The sequence below is a fragment of the Dendropsophus ebraccatus genome, chromosome 4 (genome assembly GCF_027789765.1).
Source record: "Dendropsophus ebraccatus isolate aDenEbr1 chromosome 4, aDenEbr1.pat, whole genome shotgun sequence".
In the NCBI taxonomy this organism is placed as follows: Eukaryota; Metazoa; Chordata; class Amphibia; order Anura; family Hylidae; genus Dendropsophus; species Dendropsophus ebraccatus.
The window spans coordinates 94,897,442-94,922,824 of record NC_091457.1 but is presented as its reverse complement, the minus strand read 5'-3'; the positions used below and the strand labels follow the sequence as shown (position 1 = coordinate 94,922,824).

General features: G+C 44.4%; 1 protein-coding gene across 1 annotated transcript in view; it reads left to right on the top strand.

Annotated features, from left to right (window-relative positions):
* Positions 1–25,383, top strand: part of LOC138789790 (zinc finger CCHC domain-containing protein 14-like) — a 54,369-nt gene that overhangs the window by 3,211 nt on the left and 25,775 nt on the right. Inside the window, exons 2-4 of the mRNA XM_069968601.1 lie at positions 5,096–5,219; positions 20,155–20,228; positions 21,310–21,381. Of these exons, the coding sequence (XP_069824702.1) occupies positions 5,096–5,219; positions 20,155–20,228; positions 21,310–21,381 (270 nt within the window). The remainder of the gene's footprint in view (positions 1–5,095; positions 5,220–20,154; positions 20,229–21,309; positions 21,382–25,383) is intronic.

Sequence of the window (25,383 nt, the reverse complement as noted above, 5' to 3'; positions counted from 1 at the left end):
GTCTGACTAGGACTGGTGGGTACAGGTCAGGGGGCACTGTGGGGCTGATAGCTCCTGTGCTACTACCCTGGAGTCTCATAGGCCAGGACACCCCTTCCCTTGTCTGACAGCAGCCCAAGGACCGTGACCTATGCCAGGGCTCCACAGTGACATATCTTATGCAAGGTGCTGTGGTGTTAGAAGTTGGGGAGGGCATTCAGTTTATTCACCAGCACATGCGGCCGCTGTCACTTGATTTGCTGCAGTCTTTCCTTGCATTCAGTGGGATTGGTTACAGAGCTCAGTGTGAACCCAAATGTCAGGTGAGGACACAGCCTGGCATATTCACCCCAGGCCCGTGACTGCCCACAGTGAATTCCAGGGTGATTGTCACAGCCTGTGGTCACACACTTGCCACCTGCTGACCTTGGTGTAAGAGGCGGCCATGATCAATTTGTGTCTTGCTGGGGGCTTATCAGTGAAATGTCACTTACTTGGCAGTCAGGCAAAGCCTTCTATAGATAGCACTGGGGGAGAGTGCCTGCAGGTATACAGGAGTAATGGTCACTTCGCTTCCTGTGCTTCCATTCTGCTGTATAAATATAGCAGAGCTGGCCGCAATTAGAGGGAATTTCCCTTTAAATATTTTTGCTCACACCACATGTGAGTGGAAAGATTGAGAACATCACTAGTTCTGTGCTGTACAAATCCCTTCCTGATGAACCATATCACTTCCATGTTGGTAAACCAAATAAGGTTTTTGTAGCTTTTTTTAAGTAACTAAATTATATATAAGTGCTGAGTTGATCTGGTGTCAAGTTTGATGCAATAAAGGTTAATGTGTGTATAATAAGGTTCTGCCATTTTCTAGTAGATTCTGATTGGTTGCTAGGGGCAACTGAGCCAGTTCTAATTTTCACCAGTTTGATAAATCTTCCCCTGTGTATTTTATGTTCTGATCATTTTTATGTCCTCTGCTGTCTGTTAGTGAATGTGACCATTGTTTTGTTAGGGCCGGTTCACACTGAGCAAATACGGCGGAATGCTATGGCGGATCTCTCCACCGCGGAATCCCGCCGTGCTCAGTGTCCCGATGTGAGTTAATGAGAGGGCGCGCGCTCCTCCGCCGCTTTCCGCTCAAGGAAGTGACATGTCACTTCTTTAAGCAGAGAGCGGCGGCTACGGAGGAGCGTTTGTTCTCCCATAGACGGGCTATGGCACACAGGCGGAATTCCACCTGTGTTACTCAGTGTGAACATACCCTTATAGTTGTGTCCAGTTGAAACAATGCTTTATAGCTTTAAAGGGGTTTAGTTTATTGTCACCTCCCGTACTCTGTGTGGTTCTCCACACCATCCACAAGCTTAGATGCTACATTCAATATATACCTGTATAACACTTGTCTGTGTCTTCGTTCTGCTCTAAAATTGCTTCATTTTATCAGTGGACAGTGGCACCTAGGTGCTTTGTGGCACTTAGATGGAGCCCAATTGCCATGAAGCCTGCCTGGATGACATTGTCCATATAGAGGAGAGGGTCCACCTGCTGTGAAACCCCGCCTAGATGACACTGTCAAAACAAAGTGATTTTAGAGCAGAAAGAAGACACAGACAAGTGTTATACAGGTATTAATTGTGCAGCATCTAAGCTTGTGGATGGTGCAGGGAGCCGCACATAAAGGAAGAGGGTGGCAATATCACCTTAAAGGGGTATTCCATTCAAATATAAAAATATAACTTTTCATATGTTGCTGCCCTTGGTGAGACTAACAATTTCTTTTATTCTTGTTTCTGTCTATTCAGACTCCTTCTCCCAGTTATAAGCTGCTGCTTTATGCTGAGAACACAAAAAAAAAAACTTCCGAGATGGCTGCTGTAAAAACGTCCCTATCTGCAACTTTGTAATGCTGGGAGGGTTAAAGGGGAACTCCAGGTAGAGGTTAAATAATGAAACTTCTGTAGAAGCATATAGCATTACTTACCTGTCTATCCCAGTTTTGAAACTACTAAAAATCCATTTGTTTGGGGTGGGTGGGGGTGCTCTTTATTGTGTTTCTGTCCTTCCTGGTTTAGCATTTCCCAGAATGCAATGCTTTCCATCAGCTGACCATCACAGTCCCCCACCCACACAATCAGTAAAATTAGTGCAGCAGCTGCTTCTGGCCAGTCAGAGATGGTGAATCACTTAGGGGATTGGGGGATTCAGCCAAGCCTCCTGTTATATCACGCCCTGCCCCCTGTCTGCATCATTAGCCTGTGCTCAGCAAACACATACAAGACAGAAGCATGGAAGATTTGTCTCCTAAGGGTACAAACACACACAGCAGATACGCAGCAGATTTGATACTGTGTTCAGTTATTTAGATCTAATCTGCTGCGTATCGCAGCAGTAAATACGCAGCGTATAAGCCGTGTGTGTTTGTACCCTAAGGGGGGATAGCAGAAGGAGCAGGAGACAATGTGAATTGGCACAGGGGCCATTTTTTCACTTCCTGGATTTCTATCGGCTACCAGTGTGGCAGAACTGTACAGATACGATAATACATTGTATAGACATATCTATATAACTTTTAATAGAAAACAAGTTTTTCTTATCCGGAGTTCCCCTTTATTCGCAATGAGTTTTTCAGCAACTCTACCCCACATTAATCCTCCCAGCATTACAAAGAAGCCACAAAGTTGCAGATAAAGCCTGTCAGTACTTATTTACATCAGCTGTTTCAGAAGGGAGGAGGAGGGGGAGATGGAGAGAAAAGCTCACACACAGATTTGTGTTCTCAGCAGTAAGAAGCAGCTCAGAACTGGGGAAAGGAGACTGAATAGATAGTTAATCTTACCATGGGAAGCAACATATGAAAAGTTATGTTTGAGCAGAATACTTCTTTATGGTGCGTTCACATCTACAGGATCTGCAGCTGATTTTCTGCAGCAGATTTTTAAATAACTGAACACAGCATCAAATCTGCTGCAGATCCTGTAGGTGTGAACGCACCCTTAATTAGCAATGCTGTGGGGGACACGACAGTAATGTGTACTTAACTGTCCTGCTACTCCGCAGCTGCCGGTTCCCAGGCCGCAGCCTCTATTCAAAGTGCTGACAGAGGCAAAGATCTGCCAATGTGCCATTCTCACAGGAAATGGCTGGTGAGCATAGAGTCCTTGCTGACTGGCCATTTCCTATAGAAACGGCACATCAACAGATGTTGGAAAACGCTGACCACAGTGCGAAGCAGGCTGCCCGGGGACTGGCCGCTGCAGCGGTGCGGGGCAGGTAAATATACATTAATGTCCTGTCTCCCCAAGCCCTGGCAGCATGGCTCATCAAGAAATAATCTTGACTACTTTAACAGTCTGGACTCCTTTAACAGTCTGGACACTTTCTAGTTACACTGATATCTAGCACCTTCCCAGGAGGTAGCGGTTCTGCTCATGTGTAACTCACACAGGATTGTCTAAACTGATGCAATGTAACAGTCCCTCAGCTGTGAGGAGTATTAGGTATAAACAGGTTTTTAGCTTTTGGGTCTAAACAAGAATGTTTTAATTCACTCAGAGCAAGCAGAGATCCTAATAATGAGGAATTAAACAAAAAGCGTGAGTTTACCAAAGACTGGCATTATATGTTCTGTTCTTAAAGGGGTTATCCAGGAGTAGAACAACATATTCAGCAGCCCTTTACATTTCTAGGGGTACATACATTCTTGCAAAAACTGTCTGTCCTCCGTGGAACTGAGCTGCAAAATCAGGACTCGTAGGTGTCATTTCTCAAAAAAAAAAACAGCCATGTTTTTCTAAGCCTAAGCAATCCCTCTAAGAAAAACATTGTCAGTGGCTTTCTACCAGCCACAAATAGAAATTCATCTTGGCTTTGAGCTGGTATAGTTTTCAGGTACAGTTAATGCCAGTTTTTGGGGTAAATGATGGCATAATCATCAGGGCTGTATGAGGTCATGCTCTTCAATCTAAGTGTGGTATTACACGGGCCAATGGGGGCCCGATATTAACTGTAAACGAGTGCTGATTTGCTAGATTGGCTCTCGTTTACTGGACCTATTACACGGCCCAATAATCGTTTAACAAGGGCTGCATGGACATCGTTACCAATGTCCTTGCAGCCCTTGCTAAACTGACATACATTACCTATCCATGCTCCAGGACTGCGGTCCGCTTCTCCTCGTGTCCCGCGTGCTGCAGCTTCAGAGTGGCCTGTCGGTTATGTTGCGCTGGTATCGGCCAGTCATTGGCTGAGCGGCCTGTCAGGTAAGACAAGCTGCTCTGAAGCTGCAGAGCGCAGGAGGAGCCCTGGACCATGGATAGGTAATGTATTTACTTTGCAAATCGTCAGCCTCACACAGCTATTAGACATAGCGATGTGCGGTCAGTGGCCAAAAATTATAGGTCCAAACCTATATCAACGATCATCGGCTGATCATTGTGTTTATTACACGGAACGATAAACGGCCGGATAGGGCCAATTATCGTTCCGTGTAATAGTACCCTAAGGGAATGTGCACACTACGGAATTCCGACAGAACACCAGTCACAGATTCCGCAACTCGCACCTGCTCGCGGAATCTGTCGGTCGCACACATCTCTGCTGCTACCATAGGGTTCATTTTATGGTTTGCCAGATTGCGCCGTTGGCCCAAAGAATGAGTGGGTTAATTCTTTTGGCAGAGGGCGGAATCTGGCAAATCATAGAATGGAGTCTATCGGAGCTGTGAAAAAATTACAGGAAGACAGGGGGAGAGGGAACACAATAAACAAAGTATACTTACCTATCCCCGTGCCTCCGTTGTACCTCTCTGATGGCTTTCATTTTCAGCCAGCACCTGGCTGATGGATTGCCGCTCAGCCATCTAGGTGTGTGACATTGCTGCAGGAGGAGCCGGATGCTGTATGAAAATGACTTTATGATGTTCCTTTACCCCTCTGTTTTTCTGGCATTTTTTTTTGTTTTATGGGCACTTCTCCTTTAAGCTTTATATACATAAAACCAGTCCCTAATGTTTCTAATGGAAAATCCAAAATGTAATCCTTCCCAGTTGATGTCACAGGCAGTGACTGTTCCCAGTGGCTTGTCTTGCATGATGTATTGTATCTGCTCTGTCTCACAGATGACTACAAGAACAGAAACCTCAATAAGCAGTGTTGGTAACAGTTTAGCAAATGCACTATACACATCGGCACATTCCATAGAAGATCCGATACCCAAGAGGCCTTCCGGAAAGTACTCCAAAGGTAAGACTGGACATTCTTACCCATTCACAGGGTTATATACTTCTAATTGTCAAAAATCCTCCAAATGTTCAAATAGGCTGATTTTAATATTTTTACTCTAATCCTAGTAGAAGCTACCTACAATGTGCAAGTTTTACCCAGTCTGTGCCCTATTACCAAGTTAGTGGGAAGGGAGATGTATGCTGCTCTTGATAAATCCCCTCTTTAGTTCGAGATTTTAAGGAAGGTTTCTTGCTTGTGGACCCCTCAGGACTAGTCTCCGGAGAGATGTGCTGTAATGAGCAGTTTTCAATATGGAGAATTCAGTAGGAGCAGTGGCAGTGTCACTGCAGGGAAAATTGGCCAATATTTACTAAAACCAAGTAAATGTAGACTAGACAAAAATGCACAGGATTTATCAAGGTGTATAATGCTGGTTGACCTGTTGCGTTCTTACATTGGCTATTCTAAGTTTAGACTAACTATTAGGCTTAGGGCGCCTTCACACGTAACTGGTTTGCATGCAATGCCATTATGGTCTATGGCCCTGCACTCTTATGGATTTTCATTCTGCTGCAAGAACGTAATGACAGCCATAGTTAAAGGGAACTTGTCACCCCCACCCCCCCCAGCGAGAGAGACACTTATACTTACCCACCGCTCCTGGAGCCGGTCCCGGGACGGAGATATCCCCGCCCAAAGCCGTGCGCGCGCTGCAGAGCTGAGTCTGACGCCCATAGAGAATGATTGGTTCCATTCATTCTCTATGGGCATCGGACTCATCTATGCAGCGCGCGCGCTGGGCTTCCGACGGGGATGTCTTCGCCCCCGGACTGGCTCCAGGAGCGGGACTTGGAGAGAAGGGGTAAGTATAAGGGTCTTTAGCAGGGGGTCGGGCAGCCTTCACCCCGGCACGGGGGGGTAATAGGTCTCCTTAAACTAATTTGATGCCGTGCCAGTAAAAAAAATAATCAGCCCATGCATACCTGCCCGCGCTCCTTCCCTAGTCTTTGTCCCTTCTTACAGACAACCCACTCAGCCAGTCACTGTGCTGTCCTTCCGCAGCCAGTGAGTGGCTGATCGGGCTGTCAGTGAGCAGGAATGGAGACTCAGGCAGGAGCGCGACAAGGGAGCACTGACTGGTAAACATGGGGGCCCAGATTTATGAAATGGTGTAAAATTTTGACTGGTGCAAACTGTCCACAGGAACAATTCATAGCTCCTCTTTCATTTTACCAGAGCTGAAAGTTGAGCTGCAATTGGTTGCTGTGGGCAGTTTGCACCAGTCTAAATTTTTCACCCCTTGATAAATCCTCTCCAGGCTGTTTAAAATTTTTAGCGGCACAGCAGCTAATTATTTGAATACGGTTGTCAGTTTATTTTCACAGCAGAATGAAAATCCTCCGGGAGAAGGCAGGGCTATAGATTATAATGGTACCAAGTATTGCAAACCATATCAAGTATTTGCTGCGAAAATGGCAGCATGAAAGCTGCTACTTACTCATTATGTGTGAAGACAGCCTTAAAGTGCGCCAGAATTCTGGCACATGGTGCTTCAGTTTTTGGCACAAATTACCTCTAAATTCTGGTGCAGTGGTAAGACTGCACTAATCTTCAACCAAAAAAAATGGCCCGCAGTGATAGTGACTCTCCTGCCTGGAGATGCATCATGTTAAAGGTGAATTCCTCACTAATCTCTGCCTTGTAGCTATGTTTTTGGCCGGGACAATAGTAATGTGTTACACTCCCTCTGTAGGTTTCAAATGCAGATTTTGCTGTTGATTCACCATGTATTTTTAGCTTTGGTATATATGTAAAAATAAATGCAGGTGAAATCCATAACAAACCCCACCCATGTGAACTTGCTGTTTGGGTATTTCGTCACGTACTAAATCTGCTGCAGATTTTATCAAAATAAATAGCTGAACATCTACAGCATGAAATCTGCGACACATGAAAGAAGTATTCGCATCTGGAATAGCTATGCTTTGTCTAGAGTATCCAGAGGATAGGACATAACTAAGTGATAGTGGAGGGGTCTGACCACTGGGGACCCCAAAATCGTGGCTGAATGAAGCTGCAGGCAATGGATACGCACTGCTGCTTTATTCATTTTATATGAAGCCCCCCTCCAACTTTGATCTTGGTTATTCCCTAACTACTCCAGAAGAAAATCCCCCCATGAGTGCATGCGAAAATACCCTCGGTGTACATTCACAGGTGTGGATCTGTTGCAGATTTTTTTTGCATCAGATGTGCAACCAATCTGCAGCAGATATGCAGCTGGTTTTCAATGTACAGTGGTGCCTTGGATTACGAGCATAATTCGTTCTGGGACGGATGCTTGTAATCCAAATCCACTCTTAAACCAAAGCAAATTTCCCCATAACAAATCATAGAAAGGCAGACAATTGGTTCCACACCCCAAAAATAATGATTTATTATTCTGAATAACATGTAATACAAATGAAACAAACATTCAGAAACAGCAGAATATGTGATATTATAAGTTACTGTACAGTAATGGAGAGGATGGGAAACACAAGGGCTGACGGAGACTGCAGGGAGCATGAAGGAATGAGCAGGACAGATGTGGGCACATACATGCAGCACTCTCTGTCCGGGGAGAGAGGGGTTACAGCTATGAAGAGATTACCTCCACAGTCCTGTCCCCTGATGCAAGCTCCAGCCTGAAGTGGATCTGCTATGGTTTGGAAGGTGAGGGAGACTTCCTGGGTCAGAGTACAGTGCTGTAGACCCCGCTATGCTGACCATGCCCCTCCCTTGCTCCCACCCAGTACAGGGAGCTCTTAAACCAAAGCAATGCTCTTAAACCAAGTCACAATTTTGAAAAAGTGTGAGCTCTTAAACAAAAACGCTCTTAAACCAAGTTACTCTTAAACCAAGGTACCACTGTATTTGATTAGTTTTAATGCAAATAAACACAGTACAGCACATCTGTACCATAGTAATCCCCAGTGGATACAATACAGTAATTGTAACCCTAGGTTATGTTCACACGTGCAATATATGCTGCAGAATTATTGCAAACATTGCATGCAACATTAAAGGACAACTCCCACAAAAAATTTTTTTTGCTCATTTAACACACATTACAAAGTTATATAACTTTGTAATGTGGTTAAATACCCGGCCTGGCCCCCTTCCCCCACTTTCGGACCCCGACCCCCCACCCCGGAAGTTAAGGAATTTATACATTACCTATTACGATCGTCACGGTCCTCTTCTCCGGGGCGGCATCTGGTGACGACGACGTCAGAGCCGAGGGGCGGTCCGGGTCTTCTTCCTCCTCGGCGTCTTCATGCAAAGTGAATGGGGATGAAAAGGCTGCTGGTGCACATGCGCACCAGCAGCCTTTTCATTGGCTGGAGCGCATCACATGGCTTCCAGCTTGCTCAGCCCTGATTGGCTGAGCTTGCTGGAAGCCATGTGATGCGCTCCAGCCAATGAAAAGGCTGCCGGTGCGCAAGCGCACTGGCAGCTTTTTCCATCCCCTGGACCCGGAAGTTGGAGACATCGCTGGATGGCGGAAGGCGGCGACGGAGAGGCGGACGGCGGGCGAATCGAGTGGCGATCGTCACCGGAGAGATGGTGAGTATGGTGTCTGTGTGTGTCTGTGTTTTTTTTTTTTTTGGGGTCCCGCGGGAGTTGTCCTTTAAGAGAGTGCACACACACTGTATGCTGTGGATTTTCTGCTGTAGATTTTATCTTTGACTGATCAGCATTAAAGGGATTGTACCATACAATACGGCCTGATCGTTGCCACTACCTACATTGTAAGTGTGCCCTCTATTTCTCTTATCGCTGCGCGGTGCCATTCCCAAGATCTCTGGTTTGTATATATGCAAATATGCTTGTTTGGTGCACTGGAAGCGGGCCTAGTACACAGATATCTCCTCCCCAGTGCTCCAAAGTTTGTCCCCCACCTGGTGCATCACTGAGGGGAGGAGATATTGGTGAACTGGGGGTGCTGGGACTGCCTTCAATCCACCAAACTAGCAAATTTGTATATATACAAATCTCAGGACCCAGGCAGCAATATGAGGAATAGATTGCACCAGTACAGTTTTAAATATGGAACTGTTTATTGAGTAAATCTAGCTGTACATTCACTTCAAACCCTTGAATATATATTTTGTGAACACATATTGTTAGGGTGCGTTCACAAGTGCCAGTGACAGCTCAGCGTTCCTATCATATTGAGCTTTGGTAAAATAAAAGCTGAGCCGTAATTGGTTGTTTAGGGCAAAATAGAAGATTTTTGGTATCGGGCAGATTCTTAAATCTGGGCCATAGTTTTTAAAAATGGTCACAAACCGGGGTTGTGCAGGAGCTGCCAGGATTGCCCCCAGTATAAGATACCCTCTGAGGCCTAACTTGAAGAAGAACAATACATTGTATGATTCTTTCATAATATTATTTTAATGTTGGAGAATTTGGAGGAGATTTATGAGGGCAGAGTTGCCCCTTCTCCCCGGCATACACCTGCGGTAACCTCTGCTCGCCACCTCCCGCGCCTGATTTATCATGATTTACGCCTGCTCGCAGGCATAAATAATTATACTAATCTATACCTGCTGGAATCTATACCTGCTGGAAGCACGTTTGTTGCGCAATACCTGCGCCAGGTGCAGGGCCAGCCAGGTTTTCTAGGAGGCGTGAAAAAGGGTGTGTGGCTTTATTTTAGTGATCTTGTCACCCCCTTTTTTTATAAGGCGTTCTCAGCTCCATTCTTGAAGGGGTTTGCCAATTTATGATAAAATTGCTTAGTATATGGTATTAGTAAGTGTACTCACTGCACTTACTTATGACAGCTTTCTGTGTACCTCATAAAGCTGAATTCAGACTCCCCTCATCCAGGCTGTGCTGTCCTGCTATGTGGTGAGATGGCCGTAAGATGGCCGACATGGAGGAGTATGTAATCGTGCCCCGCCACCTAGTGCCCATTACTGAGTTTGCATATGCCTATGGAGGACACTAGAGACAGGGCATGGTCACATGCTCCTCCATGTCGGCCATCTTATGGTCAGACGCACCACAGAGCAGGGCAGTACAGCCTTAAGGAGAGGAGTCTGATTTCAGCTCTATGATGTACACAGGGAGCTGCTGTCAGTATATACAGTGAGTACACTTACTAATACTGTAGACTGAACTATTTTACTATAAAATGGCCAACCCCCTTAAGCTTCTATTGTGGTCATTTCATATCTTACCGTATAAAGGATTTCTTTGTGGTTTCTCTGCTCAGAAAAGCATGTTATTGTTGATGGACAGTGGTGTAAGGGCAGCGCTTTACGCCTGTGTAACCCCATATCAATGCCCACATTGGCGGCACCCCACCATGACGTCATCACAGTCTAGGCCCTGCCCCCTCTGGAGCCATTGGGATGGGCTTACCTAGAGGGGACGGGGCCTAGACCTCTAGATCTGCCTATTCCAGTGGCTGTGGAGGGTGTGGGAAATAGATTGAAATGACCTAGACGGGGGAGGTGCCGCCCCTACGCCACTGTCCACCAACAATAACATGCATTTTTGAGCAGAGAGACCACAAAGAAATCCTTTATACGGTAAGATATGAAATGTCCAGAATATAAGCTTAAGAATGGTGCTGAAAACTTCTTATATGAAAAGAGTGTGACAATATCACTGTAATCTCTATAAACAGTTTTAATGGGGGAAGGGGCATTTGTCATTGTGATACCCCATAGTTGCGGCTTTAGAGTAAACCTCCTAGAACTTGCAAACTTCTGTGTCTTATTCCTTGTCTGTAAAGTCTGTATTTCTCTAGGCTACATTACTGCCCTGTTATCTGATCTCCACAGTGTTATCATAAATTGAATATTCAAGCCAAGGCATGCTGCCCCAACAGCTGCTGGGTATACCCTTAATCTGCTATGTGGACAGGTTAACTCTCTCATTGCTGGGGAGAGTACGAAACCTTAGCTCTTCACATAAGGCCCCGTTCCCACTGAGCAAAGCTAGCGGAATTCCGCGACGGAATTGTCCGCCGCGGAATGCCGTTAGCCTCCCGCTCATAATGGGAGTCTATGGGAGGCGCGCGCTCCTGCCCTGTCCGCGCTGAAGAATGAACATGTTCATTCTTCAGCGCGTATAGAGCAGCAGCGCGCGCCTCCCATAGAGTCCCATTATGAGCGGGAGGCTAACGGCATTCCGCGGCGGACAATTCCGTCGCGGAATTCCGCTAGCTTTGCTCAGTGGGAACGGGGCCTAACACTGATTCACATAGCATTGATGATCATCGAAAAACAGAACATGGATACAAATATTTGTAGCCACTTTCACTAGTGTTTCTGCAAACCAATTTAAAGGAGACCTGTCACTCCCTGTGTCGGGGTGAAGGCCGCCCGAGCCATTCATTCTCTATGGGCGCCGGACGTAACTCGAGTCGATCTGAACCCGAACTTTCGGCATTTGATTAGCGGTGGCTGCTGAAGTTGATAAAGCCCTAAGGCTATGTGGAAATCATGGATATAGTCATTGGCTGTATCCATGTTTTCCAGACAACCTTAGAGCTTTATCCAACTTCAGCAGCCCCAGCTAATCAAATGCTGATTCAAACCCGAACCCGGTTTGCTGTAATTGGGAGTAGTGGTGGGTTTGGAATTAATACATAGGAGCAACTGTTCTCTAGAGCTGTTATGGTGGCTGGGGGCTGTTTTGTAAGTGGGCCACCCCCATTTGTGAGGCAACCCTTTTAAGACTAGTATTTTTTTTTTTTTTGTCAAACCAGGAGTGGTTTTAATAAAGTTGAATGGAAGAATAAAGTTTAAATGAAAAGGTTTGCACTTTTGTTTTCTACCCAGTTATCATTTGGGCTAAAATGCTGATCAAAATGCTGTGTGTGAACCCAGCCTCAGAGTGACCTTTGCAGAGTTAGTTTCTCTGTTTCTCAGGCAGGGTTCCATGGACCCCTTTCCCCCCCCCCCCCCCCCATGAGAAGTATGAAACCGAGAGTTAACGCATCCAATTGAACAAGTGTGTTTCCATCCAATTTCTGCTTGGATTGCTTATTTTTCTATATTCCTGCGGCTTCCTCTCACCACGTCTGTTATTTGTCCAGCATTAAGCTCTGCATTTGTAGAAATTACAGTTGTGTTCTGTGTCCTTCCAGGATGATGAATACACACTGTGCAGATGAGAAGTGTGTTTTCCATATCTATCCCACTGTTATTTTATGTTTGTTGCACAGTAAGGCTTTGTTCCCACATTCACGTTTGAGAACAGAAGAGAAAATGCATAAAAATAAAAACAAAACGCAGTCATGTGAGAAAGTAGCCTGAGGCCTCATTCACACACCAGTTTTTTTTCTGTCAGGATCTTGATGTACGGACAGAAAAACGACCTGTTAATATTTATGAGGTTGTCCACACATCCATTTTAAAAACAGATCAGTGTGTGGCTGCCAATCATTTCCGCAAAAGAGTAGGATTGGTCCATTTTGTGGTCCAGCCTCCTTGCTTATCCCCTTCAGAAGGGCTTAGCCCTAGTCCATGATTTCTGCAGCACATCCTTGGACCACTGGCATTCACAGACCGTGCATTTCTGTCTTGCCCATGTCTGCGTGGATGAGACCTAAATGGGACAGAATCTTACTAATAAACTTGTGCAGCTGATCCACAGGACAAACGCTGGATATACACTGACTGTTCCTAAATGGGTGGAGATGGTATTGATTGGTCTTTTCTAGGAGAATACATTCCACCACACAAGTAGTGTTACTAACATAGTAATTTGGAATATATATTACCAGGACATTACTGATGACAAAATAGGGATTTAAAAAAAATACAGAATCTGTTTATATTACTAGTTAAGATCCTTGCACTGCAGCGACCCCATGTCTTTTAGGAAACTAGAGCTCTTTTATCCAGAGCTGCTTACAGAGCAGTGGAGAAAGAAAGATGGAACTTAAAAAGACCGTCAGTAGGTTTATGCCGTCCTATCTAAGGGTAGCATAAACTATTGACATAGAAGCTGAACAAAATAATGTATCACTTACATTGTTCTGTGCAGCGGCTTCAGATATCATGTGCGCAGTTAACTGTCAATCAGCAGGTGGGGGGGGGGGGGGGCGGCAGTGGCAAGAATCCTATTCTCCTGCATCTTAGGAGAACGGCTGAATAGAATGATGAGTAATTCATCGATCTGTTCAGCAGCTTATTCTGTCCTCATTTAAGATGGAGTAAACGTAGTGACAGATTCCCTTTAAACCTTATCGGTTTATATGCCATTCAGAATCTGTGAAAGGCAGTATGACATCCCTAAGGACATTAATGGCAGCCTGCAGTAGTTGACACCCAGTAACTGTTGCCCATGTAGGATAATCTATCGACAGATTATGTCGGTGGAGATAGGGAGTTGAGTGGGATGAAAAATCACCACCCGACCCCTTTGTTTCAGGAGAGATAAGCCACAGCAAGAGCTATCTTACAGTGCCTTTCTCATCCCCCATAGAGAACATAGGAACTCTTGGCTGTACGGAACTTTCCTGTATATAGGGAAGATGGGCGGTGGGCAGGAGAGATAACCGATTGCTGAATGATCGATCGCTGTCAGTTATTTAAAGTGTATAGGGACCTTTTATGCCAGTGCATTGTTTGACTTTGAGAGTCACCCTCCAGTTAGCAGCAGGGTTCTTTCTTTCCTTTTCAGCAGACCCTTTTCTCGAGTCTTGCATCCCAGGTCTAGACAATGTTGGAGTGGAAATTCTGTGAATAATAACATCTGGCAGTGCTGCTTGCTTCCCGTGGATGAATCATCACTGGCGCTGCTGCAGATGGAAGCATTTTACTCCCTGTGTACTGTATGGAAACCATGTGCAGCCACAAAGGAGAAATTCTTTGATCAGCATTTGCTGACGTAGAATGTTTTTTTGCAGCCGCCACGCTCTTTACTGGTGGAGCTGCATGTATATGAGGAGGTCACATTAATGCATCTCTCACCTTCTGCCCTGCTGGAATAAAAGCCATCATTGTATTGTGGCAGGATGACTTGTTCTAAGTAAATAGAAAATATAAGCAGAAAGCAAAATCCTCTTCTCTCTACAGACAATGAAAAATGCAGATGTGGCAAATTCTTAGTTATTGTAGAGTGTGTCTCTACAGAGTGGAGCAGAAAGCTGGATCCTAACCGATATGGCCTCTGTGACAGCTTCCACAGAATGTCATCCAGCTTTTCCAGACTTCCCAATGCCTAGTGTTACCTATAGTTATGGGATTATTATGGTTGATAAAAAAGCATGTCCTTGAAGTTTATCCAGGCAATATAAGATGATGTGGATGAAGTGGAAGGGTATGGGTAAATGTTAGAACTTGCGGTGCTGGAAAGTGAAAAAGACATAATAAGCTTAGCAAAGGGGGATTTCATTTGTTTACGTAAGTGAGGGTTTTTTTTTTAATCCATTAAGGGCCCTATTACATGGGCAGATTATCATGTGGAAAATTGTTGTATTGTACGAATTTTAACAGGCAGGCAACAATTGAGAAGTTTTTCATGTGTCATCGATCGTTGATTTAGATCGAACCCTAAAATCATTGTTAATCGTTCCCTGTAATTCCACATTCGTTTGCTGTAGTTCCGCATTTGTTCATTTATTGTTCAGTGTAATTGCACATTGTTCGTTCTTTTGCGGGGAACAGATGGAGTTACCGATTGTAACTAACAATTATCTTTCTGTGCAATATGGTCAACGATTTCAGTTTAACGGTAAGCAATCTTGCTTGCGATCGTTAATTGTTAAAAATCGCTTAGTGTAATTGGACCCTAATTGTTTCTGCTTTGGCAAAAGTGTAAGTGGTTTTGTTGGTCACCTGATGCTGAAACACAGCTTATTGTAGACCTGTCAGCAGCTCATTGCTTACTAAAGTAAAGGCAGTGTACAACAGGGCTTCTTACCTTGAATCAGAAGATATAACTATTTAAGTAATACCCATTCCCATGTGATTCAATATTATCTGATTTTATATAATCTAAATAAATATTGGGTTATTTTAATAAAGCTCCTTGTCTTGTATTTGACCTCTCCCCTGGATGAACTGTATTTTATCCATCTGATCTACGTAGCAGCATTTACTTATATCATCCAATTACATCTTATCTTTTACCGCCAGGGCTAACCACTAGTATTTTACATTTAGCAATTAATTTTCTAAGTTAATGCTGCTACATAGATCAGATGGATAAAATATAGTAACAATTGGCCAATTATGGTGCAGGTATGGTCCATACAATACTGTGCCGTGGACAGTATTGTATCTGCCGTGTATTGTATGCACTTTCTTGTTGCTCCGGGGGAGAGATCAGGCATAGTAAAAACTGCTCACCAGTCCTAATAACAGAGCGTTCTCGGGAGCAATCTATGTCACTCATGGCAGCGCGTCCTCATGGAGGTATTTACAATACATGTTTTATTGATGCAGCCGATTGCTACTTCTATAGTGACCTACTGTCCTCTGCATTCATCTCTTGAACTGTGCATAACAGTGAATATGTTTAAACAGTATTGTATGGACTGTATGAGCACCATAATCCGCCATTTGTTATTGTATTTATTCATCTGATCTGTGTAGCAGAATTTACTTCTAACTTGCAATTACACGTCATCTTTTAGGGTTAGACATGATCGAACCTCGAGCATGCTTGATTTCATCCGAACCCGATCGTTTGTCATTTGATTATAGCGGTGGCTGCTGAAGTTGGATAAAGCCCTAAGGCTATGTGGAAAACATGGAAATAGTCATTGGCTGTATCCATGTTTTCCAGACACCCTTAGAGCTTTATCCATCTTCAGCAGACACCACTATTAAAATGCCTAACAATCGGGTTAGGATGGACTCGAGCATGCTCGAGGTTCGCTCATCTCTATTTAGGGTGCATTAACACAGAGTTATCTGACAAATTTTTGATGCCAGGAACACACTATAACCAGGGAACAGGTCATAAAGGAAAGACTGAGATTTCTCCTCTTTTCAAAACCATTCCTGGCTTTGTTTTAAAAAATCTGTCAGATAAAACACACCATTATCGCCTGGGCCATTTGACAGCTTACAACTAGTATTATACATTTAGCCGCTACTTTTAGTTTCATTTTACTGTGTGTTGATTTTAATATTAAAACTCATTTAAATTATAGCTAACCAGGGGAGAGATAGATTTGACAATAATAGACTGGTGCCTACGGCACCTCTCACCAGTCGTGGCAAGGAAAAGGTCCCGAGAGTGGTCACAGACATAGGCACAAATGTTTTCAATTCTTGTATTTATAAAAATAAATAGGTCAGTCAAGTGGAGTAGTCAGGTAGCATAGGGCTGAGCCGCCAGTCTGTTTAGTTTATATTTACTTAAAGGGGTAGTGCGGCGGTAAACAATTATTCACAGAATAACACACATTACAAAGTTATACAACTTTGTAATGTATGTAATGTCTGTGAATGGCCCCCTTCCCCGTGTCCCACCATCCCCCACCCGTGTACCCGGAAGTGTGGTGCGCTATACATTACCTGTCACGTGCCGACTCGTCTCCGATCTTCAGTCAGCATAACATACATTACAAAATTGTATAACTTTGTAATGTGTGTTATTCTGTGAATAATTGTTTACCGTCACACTACCCCTTTAATACAGCATATTTTCCTTCTATCTTCGTTTTGCTATTTTTCATTAACAAAAGCAAAGCCAAAATGAGAGTGTTTTTAGTGCGGTTGGTTTAGGTTCGGTTTGCAAATATTTGTGAATTTGTGGTGAAATTTGCTCATTTTTAAGTGCTTTGCTCATCTCTAGTCTTGACAGTAATTCTTTACCAATTATTTCTCCTGTCTTGATATTTTTTTTACAGTGTCAGTACAGTACAGGAGAAATAGTTTTTGTTATGATGAGAGATCCAGATAAGGAAAATTTGTTTTCTATTAAAAGTACATTAAAAGTTACATAGATGTGTCTATACAATGTATTACCGTATCTGTACGGTTCTGCCACACTGGTAGCTGATAGAAATCCAGGAAGTGAAGAAAAATGATCTCTGTGCCAATCCATATTGTCTCCTCCTCCCACTGCTCTCCCACCTTAGGAGACAAATATTCCATGCCTCTGTCTCACATTGTGTGTGTTTTCTGAGCGCAGGCTGATGATGCAGACAGGGGGCAGTGCGTGATGTCCCAGGAGGCTTGGCTGGATCCCCCAATCCCCTGAGTGATTCACCATCTCTGACCGGCCAGAAGCAGCTGCTGCAACTTCACTGATTGTGCAAAAGTCTGCAGTGAAATTAGGGCTGTGTTCACACATGTTGGAGTTTCATTGCAGTACTGCTGCGTATTCACAAAAAGGATTCAGTAACACAAGTAATTGGCCGAGAGGATCAGAGCCGGCACTGCAAATCCCACCTGGACAAAAAACAAGGCATAACCAATATATCAAATGTAAGATAATATCGGATAAACTCCTTATTGTGGGGCTCAACTTCAAAAATAAAAGATGCTTAATTGTAATGTTTGTGGATTTGAAAAGAAAAAGTTCTTAATATAAAAAATGTATAAAAAACAACCGCGCTCCTGACAGACACAGCTATTAGTAGAATACCAGTGTCCGTATAGCTGCAGGCTACCAACAAGTGGTTACTGCTCCCACTCAATAAAACTATAATACAAGGTAATAATAATAATAATAATGTTGTGCCGCGCTAAAAGGTTACCATATTGTAATGAAATGGTTAACTAATTCACATACTATCATTCATGTGCTTGTAAAAACTAGAGTCACTCACCACATAGGTGTACTAGTTGTGCTCTGACTTGTGATCCTCCGTATCAGCCAATACTGCATCCGGTAGGCTTTAGTTTTCTTTCAAATTCCTTTAAGGTCCACGGGATAAGTTAGAGTTCTCTACGTCCTTTGTAGTTGTTTGTAACTTCTTTGCAAAGCGTGCGCCCCGGCCGGTGGCGCGTGCAACCACTTGCTGGGATAATCCTGAACGGAGTCCTCTGTGACGTCACAGTACGGATTGCTGTAGGAGGCAATAATGTCCTCAACGCGTTTCAAAGGTTCCGACCTTCTTTCTCAAGAGCTCTTGTGTGGTGTTAAGTGCTGTGTGGTGTTACAGGTAGAGAATACAGTGTGCTGTATGGTGTTACAGGGAGAGAATACAATGCTCTGTGTGTTGTTAAAGGTAGAGAATACAGTGCTGTGTGATGTTACAGGGAGGGAATACAGTGTGCTGTGTGGTGTTACAGGTAGAGAATACAGCATGCTGTGTGGTGTTGCAGGTAGAGAATACAGCATGCTGTGTGGTGTTACAGGTAGAGAATACAGTGTGCTGTGTGGTGTTACAGGTAGAGAATACAGCGTGCTGTGTGGTGTTACAGGTAGAGAATACAGCGTGCTGTGTGGTGTTACAGGTAGAGAATACAGCGTGCTGTGTGGTGTAACACATAGAGAATACAGCGTGCTGTGTGGTGTTACACATAGAGAATACAGCGTGCTGTGTGGTGTTACACGTAGAGAATACAGCGTGCTGTGTGGTGTTACACGTAGAGAATACAGCGTGCTGTGTGGTGTTACACGTAGAGAATACAGCGTGCTGTGTGGTGTTACACGTAGAGAATACAGCGTGCTGTGTGGTGTTACACGTAGAGAATACAGCGTGCTGTGTGGTGTTACACGTAGAGAATACAGCGTGCTGTGTGGTGTTACACGTAGAGAATACAGCGTGCTGTGTGGTGTTACACGTAGAGAATACAGCGTGCTGTGTGGTGTTACACGTAGAGAATACAGCGTCCTGTGTGGTGTTACAGGTAGAGAATACAGCGTGCTGTGTGGTGTTACAGGTAGAGAATACAGCGTGCTGTGTGGTGTTACAGGTAGAGAATACAGCATGCTTTGTGGTGTTACAGGTAGAGAATATAGTGTGCTGTGTGGGTGGGACCACAATAAAATAACGTACTGCAAATAATTCAGTAACGCAATGAATCTGCAATTTGTGAACACAGCCTAGATGTTCTGCAACATATTTGGCTGGGGAATGGGCAGGGTGGAGGACTGTGATGAACAGTTGAGGGAAAGCATTGCATTCTGGAACCAGTACTGCATTCTGGGAAATGCTCAACCAGGAAGTACAGAAACACAAAACAGAACAACCCCCCCCCCCCCCCCCCCCCAAAAAAAAAAAAAAAAATAGATTTTTGTTAGTTTCAAAACTGGGATAGATAGGTAAGTAATGCTATATGCTTCTGCAGAAGTTTCTTTTTTTTTTTATTTAACCTCGACCTGGAGTTCCCCTTTAAGGTCCCCATACACTTTTCATGGTTGTACCCGCCACTCCCATCAGTATACATTTTAAAGGGCTCCCCCAACCATAGATAGGGGTCAGGCATGATGTAAAATCAGGAGATAGAAGAGCTCTCACTGAAGTTTACACCTTCCCTACCCACAGAGAACACAGGAATGCTCTGCCGTGAAACTTTCCTGTGTATGAGAAGGACAGGGGGTGGTCAGGGGAGATAACTGGCAGCCATATTGTCATCTAGCTGTCTGTTATTGAAGGTGTATGGCCAGCTTTATCTCTCCAGTCCTTTCTATAATCATAATTGTTCAGCATTGTTGAACGTTCATGTGTTCTTTATGGGGGGGGGGGGGGGGGGCGGCGGCTAAGCCACAACCAGACTGCTCTGGTGCTGGCTTATGCCTCTAAGAACAAAGGGGTCGAGCAGTGCAATTTTATCTGGTTTGTCAATGAAGAATTGGGAGGCATCTATACTCATTATACAGCTGGTTAACTTTAGTATAATGTGTATAAGTACCTTTAAGGTGTGCTCACAATGGGTTCTGTTTTCTAGGAGCCATGATACATTTAATCTATCAATTATGAAGGTAAAATTCGACTATCTGAGTAATAATTGTTGTTGTTTTTTTTGTCTCATTTTAGTGAATGTTGAAAAGATTGAACTTAAGCTTTTGCCACCTAAGAAGAAAGACAAGAATGCTGACTGCTCTTTTGAGGTAACTAGTGTTCGCTTAGTTAAAAGGGTGAAACAGTACAGCATTTTGGATATGAAAGTAGAAAAAAAACAAACTTACATTGAAGAGTAAGTCCTATGATTATCGTTATTATTTAAAGTGACACTGTCACCCCCTTTTTGCATTCTGACATCTCTACACAGGTGTAAAGGGTAAATTTAGCAGTTTTCATACCTTATTTTATATCATACGTCATGGTGCTTGTTCAAGTAAAAAGTCATCTTTAATCAACTGCAGATTGTTTTAAGTGGGTGGGGCCTTGTGGCATAAGCACCACTTAGCCTCGCCCACAACACCACAGTTGGCCCCACCCCCTCACCAGCCATTTGAATAGGCTGGCCGAAAGGTCTAGACCCCACCTCCTTTACATAGGCCAACCAATGGGCGCCAAGGGGGCGGGGCCAACGATGCCGTTGTGGGCGGATCTAAGTGGCACTAATCCCGCGAGCCCACGCCCCCTTAATACAATCTGCAGTTGATAAAAGGATACTTTACTTGAACAAACACCATGACATATGATATGAAATAAGGTATGAAAAACGCTAAATTTACCGTTTACACCTGTGTAGAGATGTCAGAATGCACAAAGGGGGTGACAGTGTCACTTTAAGACTACAGTAAATTTAAACTGTCAGAATTAGCGAGCAGCCAGGGAGGGAATCAGCGGCCATGGGTTTCTCCATCGCAGGGGGTCTTAGATGGGACAGCATCATGGCCAGTGACTGGCTAACCAGGCTGTCACTGCCGAGACAAGTCTGACTCAGAAGCGGAGGCAGGATAATTTAGTGGGGGGCCTGGAGACCTGTAGGAAGACACCAGGGAAGCGCAGAGAGGTAGGCATCACTTCATTCTTTGTATACTTGCGACAATCCTAAATATAATTTACCCTATCTGGATAACCCTTTTAATTAGTGATTGGGTAGTGTGTCAGACATCCTAGTGCATTATGTTATGGTCCCTCAGCATAGATATGTTTAGGCTGATAAACCATACTTTGGTAAAACTAACTCTACTAAACCTATATGTGTGAATATTTTCACAAATTGTTTTTTATTTACTTTAGGTATTTTGGTCAGATTCCTCTGTGTCATTGGTTACCAAATCTTTAGCTGAAGTTATAGAGTTCATTTCTAAGGTAAGCAGACTACTAGTGCCCAATGTGATTACAGGGTAATGTCCTCTGTGTTTCAAGTGAATCAAGTGTCAAACTGCGGCCCTGCAGCGGTTGCAAAACTATAATTCCCATCATGCCTGCACAGCCAAAGCTTTAACTGTCCAGGCATGATGGAAATTGTAGTTTTGCAACAGCTGGCGGACTGCGAGTTTGACTCTGCTGTTAGACATTGAAACCAGTCATGCCTCCAGAAAGAAGCCCTTCACTTGGACAAAGGCCTCCTGTGGCAAAGCACATTGCAGAAATCAGGGCTGTGGAGTCGCAGTCGTGGAGTTGGAGCTAGTTTTGGCTGGTGTCGGAAAAAAATGTAGAATTTAATTTTGATATGAATTTTACAAGTTTTGCTCATGAATATATATTATGAGCAACATTCTAATAGGACACTGGCCCTACTAGATAAGGGTGGTCATGGAAAAGTGGTCGGTCACTATTTGGCAGTTTGTTTCTGAGCTGAAAGAGTCCACTGTGTGGGGGGAGATCTGTGCTGTTCTCTTCCTGGATGCTGGATATGAGCAGCAGTGTAATATGAAGATATCCTGTGTAATATAGAGGAGGAGGAGAAGACATAAGTAGTGTAGCAGTAACCTCTGTCCTCGGTGTGGTGTTTTCTCTCTGGGAGAAGATTTTTTGTGTGTATGTGCGCGCGCGCTATGGCTGCAGTAGGGGGTGTGTGTGTGTGTGTGTGCTATGACTGCAGCAGACTGTGTGTGTGCGTGCTATGGCTGCAGCAGGCTGTGTGTGTGCGTGCAATGGATGTGCAGCAGGCTGTGTGTGTGTGTGTGTGCTATGGCTGCAGCAGGCTGTGTATGTGTTCCATGGCTGCAGCAAGCTGTGTTTGTGTGCACTATGGCTGCAGCAGGGTGTGTGTGTGCGTGTGCACGCGCTATGGCTTCAGCAGGCTGTGTGTGTGTGTGCACACTATGGCTGCAGCAGGCTGTGTGTGTGCTATAGCTGCAGCAGAGTGTGTGTGTGTGTGTGTATGCTTTGGCTGCAGCAGGCTGTGTGTGTGTGTGTGTGTGTGTGCGCGTGCCATTGCGTGCCCCCACAGTGACCTTCTATATCACTGTGAGACCCCTCTCTATATCACTATGTGTGACCTCTCTCTATATCACTATGTGACCCCCTGTATCTCACTATGGCTGACCTCTATATTACAGGTATCTGGCATTGTTAGCTGTGTTTCTTTAAGTATGGTGAATATTTAGTTAGAAACATAGAAGATTGTCAGCAGGAAAAGACCACCAGCTCCATCTAGTCTAGTTCTGAGTTGTTCAGAACATGGAGGCTGGAGACTAGCTGCATCCACTGCACACACAGGAGAAGCTGCTTTATATACAGTATTCCTTTATTCACTCAGAAGTCGCCCCAGGATCATGTAGGACATTAGGGAGAAGCTGCTGAGCCAGTGTGCTAAATAACTCCACTGGTATATGACTGGCCATTTATGAAGGAGCAGGAGTCTGAGTCGGGAGTCTGAGTCGGTCCTGATAAAATTCAGGAGTCGGAGTTGGAGTCGGAGCTTCGGCTTACCGACTCCACAGCCCTGGCAGAAATAGTGATACACTCTTTTTATTTTCTTCCTGAGAAGAGAGAGAAATTAACGAAAAAAGCATGGTTCCTGGAAAGTAGAGTACACTTTATATGTCACAGAGATGACATAGCTGAGCTCAGCCGAGCTTCTGAGGTGTCTGTATGTTGTGAACCAAGTGTAGAGGAAATGCTCTGTTCAAACATTGTAGCCTTAGTGCCTTATAAAAAGCCATCTCAGTTCCAATGAAATCCAGCCATTTTCCTTTTAATCATCTGGTATAGATAAACTTTTATAACCTGTTGGATGTTTTCTTTAAAGGGGTACTCCGGGCAAAATGTATTTTAAAATATGTTATTACATAAAGAAAGTTATACAAATCTATAATATACACTAATTATGGGAAATGCATGTATTCTGCTATTTCCCTCAATTCAGTAGATCAGGCAGGCTTTACTTCCTCAATAAAAAAGTGACGTCACGTCTCAAGTCTATCCACCAGCAGGGGCCACATGTACAAGTATAGAAAGGGAATAGACGTCTATTCTCCCTGTGCTGGTCCCCCCTCCCCCTGCCCGGTCCTATTACAGCTGCTGCAGTGGGCTTCATATCCGACGCTCACCCCAACTAGCCGCCCGTCTCTCCCCGGCCCGGTCTCATTACTCCTTACCTTTTACCCGCCGCGGTGAGCGCTCATTCATCTTCTTACATACTGCCCAGATGTAAGCCGGCCGGCCCCTGCACAAGCACTCAACCCCGCTGCCCCGTCCCGCCGCGGTGAGCGCTCATTCATCTTCTTACATACTGCCCAGATGTAAGCCGGCCGGCCCCTGCACAAGCACTCACCCCCGCTGCCCCGTCCCGCCGCGGTGAGCGCTCATTCAGGGGACGGCCGGCTTACATCTGGGCAGTATGTGAGAAGATGAATGAGCGCTCACCGCGACGGGTGAGCGCTTGTGCAGGGACGGGGCGGCCGGCTTACATTTGGGGTAAAAGGTAAGGGGTAATGAGCCCGGGCAGGGGAAAGACGGGCGTCTAGTTGGGGTGAGCGTCGGATATGAAGCACTCACCCCACTGCAGCAGCTGTAATAGGACCGGGCAGGGGGAGGGGGGACCGGCAGGGGGAGGGGGGACCGGCAGGGGGAGGGGGGACCAGCATAGGGAGGGGGGACCAGCATAGGGAGGGATAATATACGTCTATTCCCTTTCTATACTTGTTCATGCGGCCCCTGCTGGTGGATAGACTTGAGACGTGACGTCACTTTTTTATTGAGGAAGTAAAGCCTGCCTGAATTGAGGGAAATAGCAGAATACGTGCATTTCCCATAATTAGTGTATATTACAGATTTGTATAACTTTCTTTATGTGATAACATATTTAAAAATACATTTTTCAAAAACTGACCTTTCTCACTTTGTGCGCTTATACCTCGATGAACTTTGAAATTCTATGCTTCTGAAAACAGAAAGTCGAATCACATAAAGTAGTTACTAGGTCACATTAACAATATGTCTTCTTTATTCTGGCTTCATTTCGTAAACATATTTTACTTTTTTTTAGGATTTTACAGGGCTTAGAATGGTATCAGCAAATTATCAAATTTCTTGAAATTTCCAAAACAGATTTTTTTAGGGACCAGTTCTGTTTTTTAAGTGGGTTTAAGAGGCTTGTATAATTGAAACCCCCATAAGTGACCCCATTTTGAAACTACACACCCTAAAGAATTTAATCTAGGGGTATAATGAGCATTTTGACCCTACAGGGGCTGAAGGAAAGTATTCACCATTAGGCTGGGTTCACACTATGTATATTTGAGGCTGTATTTGGTCCTCATGTCAGGTCCTCATAGCAACCAAAACCAGGAGTGGATTGAAAACACAGAAAGGCTCTGTCCACACAATGTTGAAATTGAGTGGATGGCCGCCATATAACGGTAAATAACTTCCATTATTTCAATACAACAGCCGTTGTTTTAAAATAACAGCACATATTTGCCATTAAATGACGGCCATCCACTCAATTACAACATTATGTGAACAGAGCCTTTCTGTGTTTTCAATCCACTCCTTGCTTTGGTTGCTATACAGCCTCAAACATACAGCCTCAAAAATACGTAGTGTGGACATAGCCTTAGGCCGTAAAAAATAGAAAATAATTTTTAAGTAATATATTAGTTTAGAATAAAATATCTCATTTTCACAAGCTACAGGAGAGAAAAAGTACCCCAAACTTTGTAACGCAGGTTCTCCTGAATAGAAAGGTACCTCATATGTGGGCATAAACCACTGTATGGGCACACAGCGGGGCTCAGAAGGGAAGGAGCGCCAATTATCATTTTCAGTGCTGATTTTGCTGTAGAAGTTTCTGAGCGCTAGGTGCGTTTGCAGAGCCCATGTAGTGCCAGCAGAGTGAAACCTCCCCCATAAGTCACCCCA